General features: G+C 41.0%; 1 protein-coding gene across 2 annotated transcripts in view; it reads left to right on the plus strand.

Moving 5' to 3' along the window:
- Window positions 1–13,760, plus strand: part of shroom3 (shroom family member 3) — a 63,426-nt gene that overhangs the window by 2,512 nt on the left and 47,154 nt on the right. The window contains exon 2 of one of the 2 annotated variants that reach the window (XM_088070590.1): window positions 5,960–6,114. In XM_088070590.1, the coding sequence (XP_087926716.1) occupies window positions 5,960–6,114 (155 nt within the window). Of the gene's footprint in view, window positions 1–5,959; window positions 6,115–8,172; window positions 8,291–13,760 lie in introns of those variants that run through there. The other variant, XM_088070591.1, reaches the window with a different exon arrangement.

The raw sequence follows: 13,760 nt of genomic DNA on the forward strand, positions 1-13,760 counted from the left end.
GTGGCCTCATTTTATTAACATGCAAATCAGCCGGTACGTGTGTGTGTGTGTGAGTGGGAGTGTGTGTGTGTGGGAGTGTGTGTGTAGAGGTTATTCTGGGACGGAGGCCAAACTGCTGTAAAATAGGACAAGAATGTGAATTATTTGTTTTCCTGGGTGCTTTTGAGCACACTCATGCTTTTATTTTGTACTGTACTCAGATCAGCGTTAGCGCCGACCCAACATCTGCCTGATGACTGACCGTCTGTCTGCCTCTTTCTTTTAGCTTCTTTGTATTTCTTTTTTACTTCCTCCCATTCAGTCTCCATCTGTGTTTCTGTCTTTCTCCATATATCCAGCTAATGTCTCGCTTTGTTGTCTCTCACAGCTAAAACAATATGCATGATCGCAAGATTCCACATTATTGTTGAAAAGCCCTCAGTCCAAACTTAAGCTCTGTGTACATGTATACAGATACTTTTTTTAAATTTTGATTTTTATTGTTTTCTTTAAATACCAGAAACAGCAGTGTTAAAATTAAATTAAAAAAATGTATTAAAATTTTATAAAATAATAATAATAATAATAATAATAATAATAATAATAATAATAATAATAATAATAATTATTATTATTATTATTATTATTATTATTATTATTATTATTATTATTATTTATTAGTGTTATTATGTAATTATAAGTTATTATATAAATGATGTTATGTATTGATAACAAAATAATTTTTACATTAATAATTGTTATAGTGATGATAACAATTATTATTGTTATTATTATTATTATTACAATAACCTCTGCTTAACTGTATCTCAAATTTTCAGATTTAAATGTGTGTAAGTGGTTAAACAGATGAGGACTTTTTCGGCAACAGTAGGATAGAGAGATTTTTCATCCTCGGCTCGTTTATCATCAGTGCAGTGCATTTTTTGTGATTGTCAGTCGGGGTCAGAGGTCACAGTGAAGGTTTCTGTTAATCCATGCAGTTCAGCTCAGGTCAAACGGCTTAAATGAGTCTTAATCTGAAGGTCTCATGACTGGTATCAAACTGGATGTGTGCGCCAACGCTGCCAACAAACAAAATGAAGGTGAACGGTTAAGATGTGACCTAAAGTCTCGACTGTGAATCTAGAGCCTCTATTGCACCAGCTTTAATCTACTTACCGTAGTTACGTATATTAAAGGAACATTTCACCCCCCAACAACTATTTGCATAGTAATTACTCACCCGTGTTGAATTTGTAAAGAAAGCGTTTTTCTGTTATGCCTCCGCAGTGAATGAAGAATCCAAAAATGGAGAATTTTTAATTCTTGATGAATTAAAGCCGTAGGGGTCCACGTCGCTTAGAGGTTCTGAATGTTGGTTTCGATTATTTTTCGATTATTTTTCGATTAATTTCCCAGCACTACTCCTTAAAAAATATTGTTCTCATTCTTACATTTTATTACATTTTTAGCCACGGGTCCGGATAGGACGAAGTTTTGGTCTGGATCCGGACCGTGGTCCATCAGTTGGTGATGCCTGGCTTACAGGTACATGTGATGTGGTACGGGCGCTATTAATAGCCACCTCCGTGGGTACTGTTGGCACTCAATGACAGGTGTTTTGTTGGAAAACCTAGCAGGTACGAGACAGTTTGTAAAAATGAGTGAGTGGCTGCTCCATTCGGAGCGGGCTGTAGGACATGTCCACGCTGGAGACTGTCTGACATGTCCACGCTCTGGAGCAGGACGCCTGACATGCCCGCGCTGGGGACTGTCTGATATGTCCCTGCGCTGGAGCTTGATGTGGGACATGTCCGCCCTGGAGCAGACTGTTGGACATGTCCGCGCTGGAGTGGGATGTTGGACATGCTGGGGACTTTTCTGACGTATCTGCATGTGAAGTGGATTGTCGGACATGTTCCCTTACTGGACCAGATGTCGGGCATGTCCACACTGGGGAATGTTGGACATGTCCGCGCGCTGGAGCGGACTGTCGGACATGTAATATCATAATGAAAATATCACTGTTATTACTCTCCTGACACATTTTTGTTTTTTTATTCATCTAGATTTTATGCAAATCTCAATTATGTGCAAATAAATTAAGCTAAACCAAATAAGACAAAATGAAAGAAGAAAGAAAAAGAAATCAACAAGGGCCGACGAGGGTCAACGCAGCAATTAAGCCATCAAGACCCAACACTGAGAGACAGCCGACCATCAGCTTGGTGTGTCAGGGCCCTAAGGTCACCAGAACGCCCCTGCTGCTTTGGTTTTTGCAATTTCTTTGAAGTTGTTGCTTCAATGCAAAATACTGCAAATACTTGCCTTTAATTATCCTCCAGATGAGACTGAAAAAGGAAAAATCGCTCTTTAGAAAAACCTCACCCAGAGCTTTACCCTGTGATGTGGGGTCAGAATTAGATTTTTCGTCATTTTAATTTTTCTAAAGCCAACAAAGAACCAATAAACCAATCAAAATCAATTCAGTTACAGTACATTTTCTCACCCCCCCGCCCCCCTGCTGTCGGAGGATATTTTCCCAAATCATACAGTCTTCATTGATTAGAGGAGGTATGTTGTTTCAGTCATGGTATGAACAGGCTGAGCCGCTCTGTTTGGATATCTCCGTCGGCGGGATAATGAATTTCAGCTGGAATACCAAAGTCAGTGACACACACACACACACACACACACACACACACACACACACACTCACAGTTACTGGGTGATTCTGCGAGCCTTATTTGGGTATATTTATTCCTGAAAAAGGCAAACACTTGAGGCATGTGCACCGCTCTGCAGAGCTGAGGAATGGTTTATATTTCTTTTTCTTTCACAGCTCGTGGAGGATGTTTCATTTCCTTTATATCAGCACGTCTCATTAGACACATCTCACGGTCAAACATGTCAACAGTGTGGATACTTTTAAAATACCTGCCTTTGTTTGTGCCTGGCCCGCGGCTCGCACCACTCCCCCATTTGTTAATGACTTTAATGAAACGTCAGATGTGATATTGTCGTGTTTTGCCTCCTCGGGGCCACCGTACACGGTGATTTAAGTCACTCAGCACATGAGTGTATTGTCTTAGAGGACCCTTGGAGCTGCGGTGTGTGGGCCAAAACACGTGATTCTTTTGTTGAAACACATGTTGTAATTCAGAGGAGGGTCAGACACACCCTGAGAGAAATTCTTGGCAGTTGTTTTAACATTCGAAGCGTCCCTGTTGGGCGGGGTTTATTGTTTCGGAACAGTGCCAGATACCTTTGTCAATCACAAGACAGGATGTGAAAACGACAATGAAGTAAAGGCGCTCTCTGGTGTTAGTTATATTTCTAGCCCTCGTGGTGAACCTGACGTTTGATGTGTGTGATTAGGGCTCATTTTTAGACCAGATTCATCTGCGTCAGTTACTGGAACCAGAAAACCTTAATTTGGACAAAGACGATGTGGAAAATCGATCAGCCTCCAGAGTGCAAACTCTATTGATTTTGTGTCTGCAGAGAGATGTTGTGTTTTGGGTTTTTTTAGTGGCCATGACAGGAACTGCATCTTATATTCGTCGGGTTTCCATTACAGATTTGCGCAAAACTGAAGCGATATTTTCGAAATGTCGAAATGACGTTCTGCGACTTCTCCTCTGGTCATAACATCCCAGTAACCATGGCAACTGATGTTCAAAACATTAGCAGCTTTATTTCCATTGCAGCCACCAAACTAACCGTCTTTATTTCCAATTGAAGGCGATGTAGTCGTGTTATGAGCGATAATGGAAAGGAAAGCCCCTTATATGTGGGAGCGGCCACGTATGAGGGATTTCTGGGAGCTGATAGTCCACGATTTCACAGAGGAATTGTTTATTCAAAACTTCCAGATGATCTGCTCAACTTTTAAAGAGTTATGTGATGCAATAACAGCTCTTGCAGCTCCTGCTGCATCATGAAGGAGCCAGCTCCTACTGACAAGCACATAGACATAGCATCATGTGACCTAGAAAAGACAAAATTTCACTGCAGTTTTGCGAAAAATGGCTTTATCAAAGTACTTGAAATACCACCTCATGCGAGCGTAAACATTTTTTTGCAATTTTTTTCAAAATCGACTCCATTCCGTTATTTCAATTTGCGCAATTTTAGGGTTAATTGAAACCTGCCTACTGTTGAAGACGGCAGGACAACGTGACCTTAAAGAGGATGAACACACACAGACGTACGTTCTGATACCGCCGCACACACACTGACAGGCTGCAGAGAGGCATCACTGACAGCGCTGATAGTGTAGAGTCATGCTGATTTGATACTGCGTGAGTGTGTGTGTGTGTGTGTGTGTGTGTGTGTGTGTGTGTGTGTCAGACTGGGAGTTTCAGTTGAATCATCATCATCATCTAAGATCAGGGGTCTTTAATGGTTTTCAGGCCAACAAGGACCCCAGACAGAGCAGGGCCCCTTACCACATATACTGTATTTTACAATATCCAACTTCAATATAACTTTATTGAAATGCCGTGGCGACGGCAGGCCTGACAGCAGTGTTTCGGCCTTGACTGCAGTGTGGAACAAGAGATTATGTTTTGTGCTTTTGCTATGTGTACAGTCTGCGCAGAGGTTCTTTTTGACCCTTGCAGACACTCGTAGATAATGACATTTTCGTGTCGTGGACCAAAGCGGTCCTGAGTAAACACGCAGAGATGAAAAATATGAATTGGTTTTAACAGCTTCTGAGCTTGACTTGGCGTGGCGAGCACTAGTCAATCACAGCACAGCAGAGTGGGACTTGGGGAAGAAAATTTCGCAGAAAAAGATCTAGAAATTTGCTCCATGTGTGGCCACCATTTGGGTGTTTGCTTACCAAAATGTAGAATAAAAATTACTTTTCTACACATAACAGACAGACGGGATGTGAGAATGACAAAGCCACGAGGCAAACAGCTCGCAGTGACCCACATAACACACTCCTGCACACACCACGAGTGTTTCCTACCTCCCAGAACAATAGAAACCCTGATAACGGCCGCCGCAGTAAGTGTGACTCGACAAGTTTCATCACTGCGTCTCCAGCACAGAGATACCGAAGGTCCGGGACACGTTTTAGCTCAGCAGACTGCGGTCTGAACGCTCTGAGGTCACGACGGTATTTTTTCACTGAGCTTTGTCGTCGTCGCCTGCTGAGCTCTGACTCAGTCACAGAATGCGACTCGAGGTCAGGACCTGACTTCATAATGAGCCGGTGATTTGGTAAATCATTTGCTACATTTTTGTAAATCGTAGCTGCAAAATCATCGACTGTTGTTGTAAATATTTGGGGACACTCAACGCGCTTTGCTTTGGAGCCACTTTTGCAAAATGTAAGGAGGCCTGTGGCCAGTCACAGCAGCCCCATACATGTTTCTAAGATTTTAGGAGATTTCCAAGATTTTATGATTTTTCTAGGATTTTGGGTAATTTCTAGGGTTTTAGGAGACTTCTAGGATGTTTGCACATTTCTAGGATTTTAGGACATTTTGAGGATTTTTGGACACTTATAAAATTGTAAGATATTGCTGAGATTTAACCCATGACTAGGATTTTGGGGCAGTTTCTAAAATTTTAGAATATTTCTAGGATTTTGGGCCTTTTCTAGAATTTCTAGATATTTCCAGGATTTTTGCACATTTCTCGGATTTCAGGACATTGTCTTAGCCAGGACCTCTGTCGGGGGGTGCATTGGATCCTCCACTGGCCTTTTTTGATAATGAAGCTCTATTTTGATGCTGTTGCTGATGCACTCTGGCACCTACCTTATGTATACTAAAAGTACAAAAACAACTCCTGTACTGAATCACATTTTTTTTTGTGACTTTAAAAATGACGGTGGGGTCCATCCAGCACCCTGCTGGGGGCCAGATTTGCCGTAAATTTGGTATCACTGTGCTAAACTGTTTTCTCAGTGAATCTGGGCTCAAGTGTTTATGTGTGTATGTGTGTGTTTGTGTGTGTGCAGGTCGAGGAGGGCGGCAAGGCGGACAGTTTGGAGCAGCCTCTGCTGGTGGGGGATGAGATCATCATCATCAACGACGTGGAGCTGACTGGATACAGACAGGAGGCCATCGCTCTGGTCAAAGGATCCTACAAGACTCTGCAGCTCACTGTCCGCAGGTACAGACTGTGTGTGTGTGTGTGTGTGTGTGTGTGTGTGTGTGTGTGTGTGTATAATATAATAATATACTAATATATATAATATAATAATAATATATTGTAAGTCACTTTGGATAAAAGCATTAGGTAAATTAATTAAATGTAGTAGACACTGGAGTTTTGCCCCAAACCCCACCTGAACCCCATCAGGTTCAAGTCGGGTAGCAGAACTCAGGTGTGTGTGTTTGTGTGTGTGAGAGAGAGAAAGAGAGAGGGGCTGACGGAGTCTGCAGTTGAAGGGTAACGGATGATGAGCAGCAAGAGAAAACACCTGTTAAAAATATTTATGATTTATAATTCTAGTGAACAAATACTTTGGAAAGGACTGACAATGACACACACACACACACACACACGCACGCACACACACACACACACACACACACACACACACACACGTACACATACACGCATGCACACACACTTTAAATGGAGTTCATCTTTGTACCAACAGACCATATGAATGACGGCACAAGAAGTTGCCTCCGAGCTTCCTGGTAATCATTATTATCTGTAACTGGTCTGGATTCGGCTCTACATCCTGGTTCATAGTCCAGGTCTGATCTGGTTGTCCAGAATAAAAACACACACACACACACACACACACACAGGCAGACACTGTTTATTACCTGTTATCTATTACCAGTCAGTACTAGTGTCACCATAACTGATTATCACAGGCATTATAGATTTAATTGACAAGTAAAAGTGGACTATAAACTCCCCTTTTTCTTTCTACTTACTGTGAGGCTGTAAACAGAGATCATCTGTTGGTCATTAGAGGAACTGAAGTTTTTGGTACTTCCACGTTGGCTTTGTTTCTTTTAAACTCAGAGCTTGCTGCTGATTTTTTTATACATTTATTTACTTATGGCGGCCTGCCACGATCAAAACATCTACCACCACATATTGATATGGACCTCAGGGTTCCCACAGTCATCAGAAACCTGGAAAAGTCATGAAATTTAACAATCTGGTTTTCCAGGCCTGGAGAAGTTTTGTAATTAGTAAAAAACGTTGAAAGAATTTTGTTGTGTGTAGTAAAAAACGAATCATGTTTTCAGGTTGTTTGTCTGTACATCCAGCTGTTTGGTCCATTTTTCTGAGCTCGATATCAAAAACACCTTGAGGAAAATTCTTCAAATTTCACACAAATGTTTGAGAAGATTCAAGATGAGCTGATTCGATTTTGTTGGTCAAAGGTCAAGGTCATGGTGACCTTGCATTCCTTTCATTCATGTAAAAGCTATATCTCTGAACACTTGAGGGAATTTCTTCAAATTCAACACAAACTTCCACTTAGATTCAAGGATGAACGACTTAGATTATAGTAGTCATAGGTCCAAGGTCAAGGTCTGTCTTATTCTTGTGAATGCAATGTCTCAAGAAAACCTTGAGGGGTTCAACACAAACGTTCAGTCGTACTCAAGGATGAACTGATTAGACTTTAGTGGTCAAAGGTCAAAGGTTAAGGCCAATGTGACCTCATCTGTCTCATTCTTGTTAATGCAATATCTCAAGAACACCTGAAGTGATTTTTTAAAAATTTGGCACAAACGTTCACTTGGACTCGAGGGTGGACTGATTAGATTTTGGTGGTCAAAGTTCACTGTGACCTTGCATCCGTCTCATTCTCGTGAACGCAGTATAGATGGTCTTGAGTGAGTTTCCTCAAATTTGGCACAAACATCCACTTGGGCTTTGTTTTTGGTCTTTTTTTAAAAAAGCAGGACGTTTTTTGACAGAAATTATTCATGTTATTGTTGTGGAGATGATCGCAGTGGATGTTTGGAAACAGTCAGTCACGCAGCATCTCTTTCAGTGTTCAGCTTGATGTGCTGCCAGCTGCAGAATCAGGTATGTGTTTAGGTTTGGGGTGTGACTGTTAGTGCGGCTGCTGTTGCTACTGCGGCTTTTATTTACTGGCAGAGGCATGACACAATACAGGACTTTAGACTTCAGACACAAACACACACACACCGCAGGACAGGTATAGGAGCACACATGGCATTATGGGAAGGTGTGGCGAGGAGGGAAGGCGTGAGAATTTTTCCTCCAGACGAGCGGAGAGCAGCGGTGTGTTGTAGCTTCCTGCGGGAATCCTGATGGGGAACCACGAGAAGTCGACTGCTCTCAGGTCTGCTTTCATAAAAGTAGATATTCTGTTTGAATCTAGTGTCGTGATATGTTCGATTTTTTTTTTAAAATTGTCTCGGTCTGTGGCGAACTAGGAGATTTGAGCGGTGGACCTTGATTTGCATGTTGTTGCCATGTGCAGTGGGCTGTGCGGCAGGTTGCATACCTGAGCCGCATTCACCTTTGGACTGAATTTTAAAATCCAAGCAGGCAAATAAAAGCTCACTTTGAGAAGAGAAACAGTTTTTTGACACAGAATGTGTGACTGACGGCTGTGATGCAGATCAGACGAATCATACAGACAGATGTAGTCAAAGTTCAGTAGCTGGAATCTGGATTTATCCTTTAACCCTTTGAAACAGGAGCTTGATTTCTCTCAAAAACATAGAAAGAAGGTGACGAGCAAATTAATAAAAAACAAAAAATGACCCTGAAATTAACAAGAAATTGGTGAAAAGTTGCAAGAAAATTACCTGAAAATGGGCAAAACAAACAAAAACATGAAAATGACCCTAAGACTGTGCTAAAAAAATGTAATAAGTTTTATGAAGAGCTAAAGGTGAGAAAAAAAAACTTGAAAAAAAAGAGCTTTCGAGGCGAAAAAAGATCTGAATCCAAAAACATAAAATCTGTAACTGAAAAAAAATAAGACCTCCAGTATGAAATTATATAGTTAATTATACATTCAGTTTTAGATTTTATTTTAAATTAACAAAACTTTTGGCTCCAAATCACTGAACATTGTAAGAACTCCATTTTCTCATCTCTGTAAACAGAAGTCAACTTGTAAATCAGACAGCTTTGGACAATATAGGAAGCTGGAAATTTTCACTTTTTAGCTGCATAGCTGTTCTGCGATTAGGCGTCTCTGCCTTTTATTTTATTAGCCACTCTTCTCTTACATCACTTCCTCCTCACGTTCCTCCGTCAGATCTCCTCCTGCAGCTGCAGAGCAACAGCATCTCAGGGACAATAAAGATTTATGGGATTGAACTGATGGTTATTGCTGCTCAAAGACCGAAGTCTGTGTGTGTGAGAGTGTGTGTGTGTGTGTGTGTGTGTGTGTGTGTGTGTGTGTGTGTGTGTGTGTGCTCGCGCTCTCTTCAGCAGGTGTTGTGAAAGTGTGTGTTGCAGGTGTTTAAATGCTCTGTGTGTGACTGACAGCGCAGGTGTTTGCTGGTTGTTTAGTCGTCCTCCATCCTCTGTGTCAGTCACACAAAAGCCAGTTGCACCTGCCAGACACACACCTCCCACTCTCCTCCAAACCTGCTGCGCCTCCTCTGATTGGTGCGTTCAGGTGAGCTCTGATTGGCTGAGAACAGAGAAGTAAAGAGAGAGACAGAGACACTCAGAGAGAGAGAGTCATGCTGCAAGAAGCCGAAAACAAGCCAGAGAGTTTTCTGAGGAGCTGCCAGTCAGAGCTGTAAGTCTGCTGTGTGTGTGTGTGTGTGTGTGTGTGTGTGTGTGTGTGTGTGTGTGTGTGTGTGTGTGTGTGTGTGTGTGTGTGTGTGTGTGTGTGTGTGTGTGTGTGTGTGTGTGTGTGTGTGTGTGTGTGTGTGTGTGTGTGTGTTATGTTAGTTTCACTAGTGTGTTTTTAGTGAGTTTGGTGTATAGATTGAGAACAAATCACGCAAGACTATCTTTTGGTGACTTCCCTTTGGTCCCATATCTCAGCGTATGGCTTAGTGCAGTATTATTACTAGCAGTGTATTACTGAAAACTACAAAAATAAATCCCAAATTGTAATAATCTGGATCCCTTTGGAACCTGAGAAAATTGGCTTGATGTCTGTCAAAAATAACAAAAAATGGTCCAAAAATTTGTAAAAAGTTACAAGAAAATTACCTGAATAAAGGCGAAAAAATAAAAATTAAAAACCATAACATGACAGTGCTAAAAAATATATTTTTGGCGGACTTATCATTATTATTATTATATTATTATAATTATTATTATATAGTTCAATCATATCTAATAGCTTCCCATAGCTTTTTTTGGGGGGTTGCAGTTTGTAGGACACAAATGCATTAAAACAATTTCCTCATTAAATGGCATCTTCAAGCATCACAAGAAAACTGATGTTGATCCAGGGGTTAAAGATTTAATTATTCCTAAAAATGTAACTGTCCAGCTGACAAAACACATAAAAAATCCGATCCAGTAATCACTTTTAAAAACAGTCCCATCAAAACAAGTTCTGGAAATGTTGTGACAACACTTGACAACAATTTGTGTCCGACAGGCTCCAGCAGGTCACACCCGTTTCAGGCTGTCGGGTTTGGCTGAATGAAAAAAGGCATCGAGCTGCAGGAATGCTGCTTGTCACTGGTAGCAGTTATTTTCCAGCTTTATTTGGAGATTCACATAATATTTTTCCTTAAATCTCTTTATTACTTATAAAGCCTGTGTGTATTTAAACATGTTGTATGTTTAGAACCAGAATCCAGTTTTATTGCCAAGTGCATTTACATATACAAGGAATTTGACTTGGTGTTTTGGTGCAAAACAGTTAACATAAAGGAAGAAAAAAAGAATTTAAATAGTATAAGACATAAAAATAAAGAAGCAATTTAAAAATATAAAATGAAAAAACAGAATATAAAGAACACAAAATACAAGTTCAGATGTGCAGAAGTTGGTTTTTCAGTGCAAATATCTACAGCGATCTCTGTTTTACATCTGCAAACTGAACCGATACTTAAAGGTGATTGAGATTATATTAAAATAATGGACGCAGTCGTCATGATATCATCTGTTGGTTTCTGGAATCCCGTTTTGGAGGTTAGAGTTTGGCATTTTGGAGGTTGCTTTTTTGATATCTGAGTGACCATATTTGGAGGAGAAGGTGAAGCTGTGGAGGAGAGAAGATTGCCTTAATTAAATATCATATAATAAAGAAAAATATATCTATGATCATGTGCAGTTGTCATGACATCCTGCAAGCTACTGTTAAAAAACGTCAGCCTGCAAAAGCACAACATGGTCAACTGACAAAATGCAGATGTTGCACTGATTGTTGCACGGCATGACACCTTGACAGGATCGCTGATAAGCTGCAGATCACTACGGCTGTAAAGAGTCCACTGCTTGTTTTTTGTAGCAAGATTCGCAGCAGTTTCAGCTGTGATTGTGCCAACAAAAGGGACGCTGGAGGCATTTCAAGTGCCTTTTGTGCCCACAAATATTTATGTTTTTTAGCAACATCAGCAGCAGCATTTCCAGCCACCAAAACAGTTTTCTTTTAGCAAGACTTCTGTGACATTTCTAGCTATTTTGCCATCAAAACATTTTGATGGCAAAATAGCAAGTGGCAATTCTACTGCCGGTTGTGCACAGAAAACCTGCTGTTTTTAAGAGAGATAATTGCAGCTTTTCCAGTTGTGTCTTTACCACCAAAACCAGCTGTTTTTTAGTGAGACGGGCTTCATATCAAGTGCTGATTGTGCCATCAGAAGGAGGGGATTTTTGCAAATCATTAATGGCATTTTCAGGCAACTGTCCCTCCAAAAGGAGATGTCTTTTAACATAACATCAGCTGTATTTCCAGCTGTGATTGTGCCACCAATAGCAGACGTTTTGAGCCAAAACTCGATCCCTTCCCGACCATAACAAACTGGCTTTTGTGCCTAAACTTTACCACACATTAACCGCAGTGTAGCTGAAACAAAAAGAAATGTAAAGTTTCAACGTGTCCGCTACATAATAATGTAAAAACGTTAAGTCTGTGTGGTTTGCATTAACGTACATTATTTATTTTAAGGATTTGGGTTGTGACAGGTGTATGTTTGAACTTCCGTCAGTCAGGTCGGCTGTTTCCATCTGAGTCTGGATGCGACAGAAAACTGATTTGAGTATTGTAGGTTATGAACAAAGGAGGCATGACTGATTACTCAAAGTGTTTTTTTCGTTTGTTTGTTTGTTTTTTTATCAATGAACTTTCGTGTGTGTGTGTGTGTGTGTGTGTGTGTGTGTGTGTGTGTGTGTGTGTGTGTGTGTGTGTGTGTGTGTGTGTGTGTGTGTGTGTGTGTGTGTTGGCAGTGTAGCATGTGTGTAGCGAGTGTGTTACCTGACACTGGCTGAGGAAAGATTATCACCACTCACCTGTGCTCTGGGTGTGTTTATGTTGTGTGTGTGTGTGTGTGTGTGTGTGTGTGTGTGTGTGTGTGTGTGTGTGTGTGTGTGTGTGTGTGTGTGTGTGTGTGTGTGTGTGTGTGTGTGGACCATCCTTGCCTTGCACCTTGCAGCTGTTTTTCCACTGTTTTGTCCTCTAATCCCCAGTAAGCAGCAGTGTGCACTTCACTGGTGTAACGTTACACATGAAGAGTTTTTTGTTTTCGCTGGAGGCTCAAAGAGGAAACTAAAGAAAAGAGGCAGCAGCGACTCAAAGTGCAGGCATCATTTTTGGTGTAGTGTTGTGTGTCAGAGCAGAAAGTCTGACCTCACTGTTGGGTCACAAATAAAGACTGCAAAGTTCGATACAGGACAGACAAAATGCTGATGATTAAGCTGTTATTGGAGCGATGCCAGCACCTAAAATGTAAAAGTTTGTCCTGAGGGTGCCAGAGGAGAGGTCATGGGGCCCTTAAAGTCACAACACAAGGAAAAAAGGAGCACACTCCCAACCGCAACCAAAAAACTCTTCCAGGTGCACGACACCAAAAAGCAACGTACGACAAATCTGACCGTCAGCACACAATAATGCCGTTTTAGATGCTTTTAATTCTGGGCCTGTGGCAGCCACATGACGAACGCGTTTGTCGCAGATTTGTCGGTCATTCATTATTATTTTTTTAAAAGCTTAAACAAATTACAGCTGAGGTTGATATAAATGTTAGTTTTCTAAAGATTTAACAAAGTATCGTACTTGCATAAGCTTTGTAGAGCTGACCACCCTCCCCATGAGGCGGGTTTCCATCACAGATTTGTGCAAAACTTAAGCTATATTTTCAAAATGTCAGTAAAACACAGTTGCGAGGTGACTGTGTTTCCACTGAGTGATGTTCTGCGACCTCTCCTCTGGCGATAACATCCCAGTAACCATGGCGATGGATGTCCAAAACAGCAGGTTTATTCTATTGCAGCCACCACACTAGCCCTCATTATTTCCAATCCAAGGCCACGTAGGCGCGTTATGGAGCCATAATGGAAAAGAAAGCCCCTTATATGTGGTAGGGACAACGTATGAGGGATTTTTGGGAGACGATAGTCCACGATTTCACAGAGGAATTGTGGATTCAAAACTTCAAGATGATGCGCTCAACTTTTGAGGAGTAACACAATGCAATAACACCGATAACCTTTATGACCTATAAAAGCGAAAAATGTACTTCTATTGCAGTTTTAAGAAATATGGCAATTTTTTCGAAACAGAGATGTTTCCACTGGACGATCTTTATACTTGCAATTTCAATTCGCGCAATTTGAGGGTTAATAGAAACCTGTAGGGGTCATCAGATTGTCGGCCTGGCCGA

Source organism: Plectropomus leopardus, chromosome 20 (assembly GCF_026936395.1).
Source record: "Plectropomus leopardus strain MGB_pleo_1.0 chromosome 20, ASM2693639v1, whole genome shotgun sequence".
Classification (NCBI taxonomy): Eukaryota; Metazoa; Chordata; class Actinopteri; order Perciformes; family Serranidae; genus Plectropomus; species Plectropomus leopardus.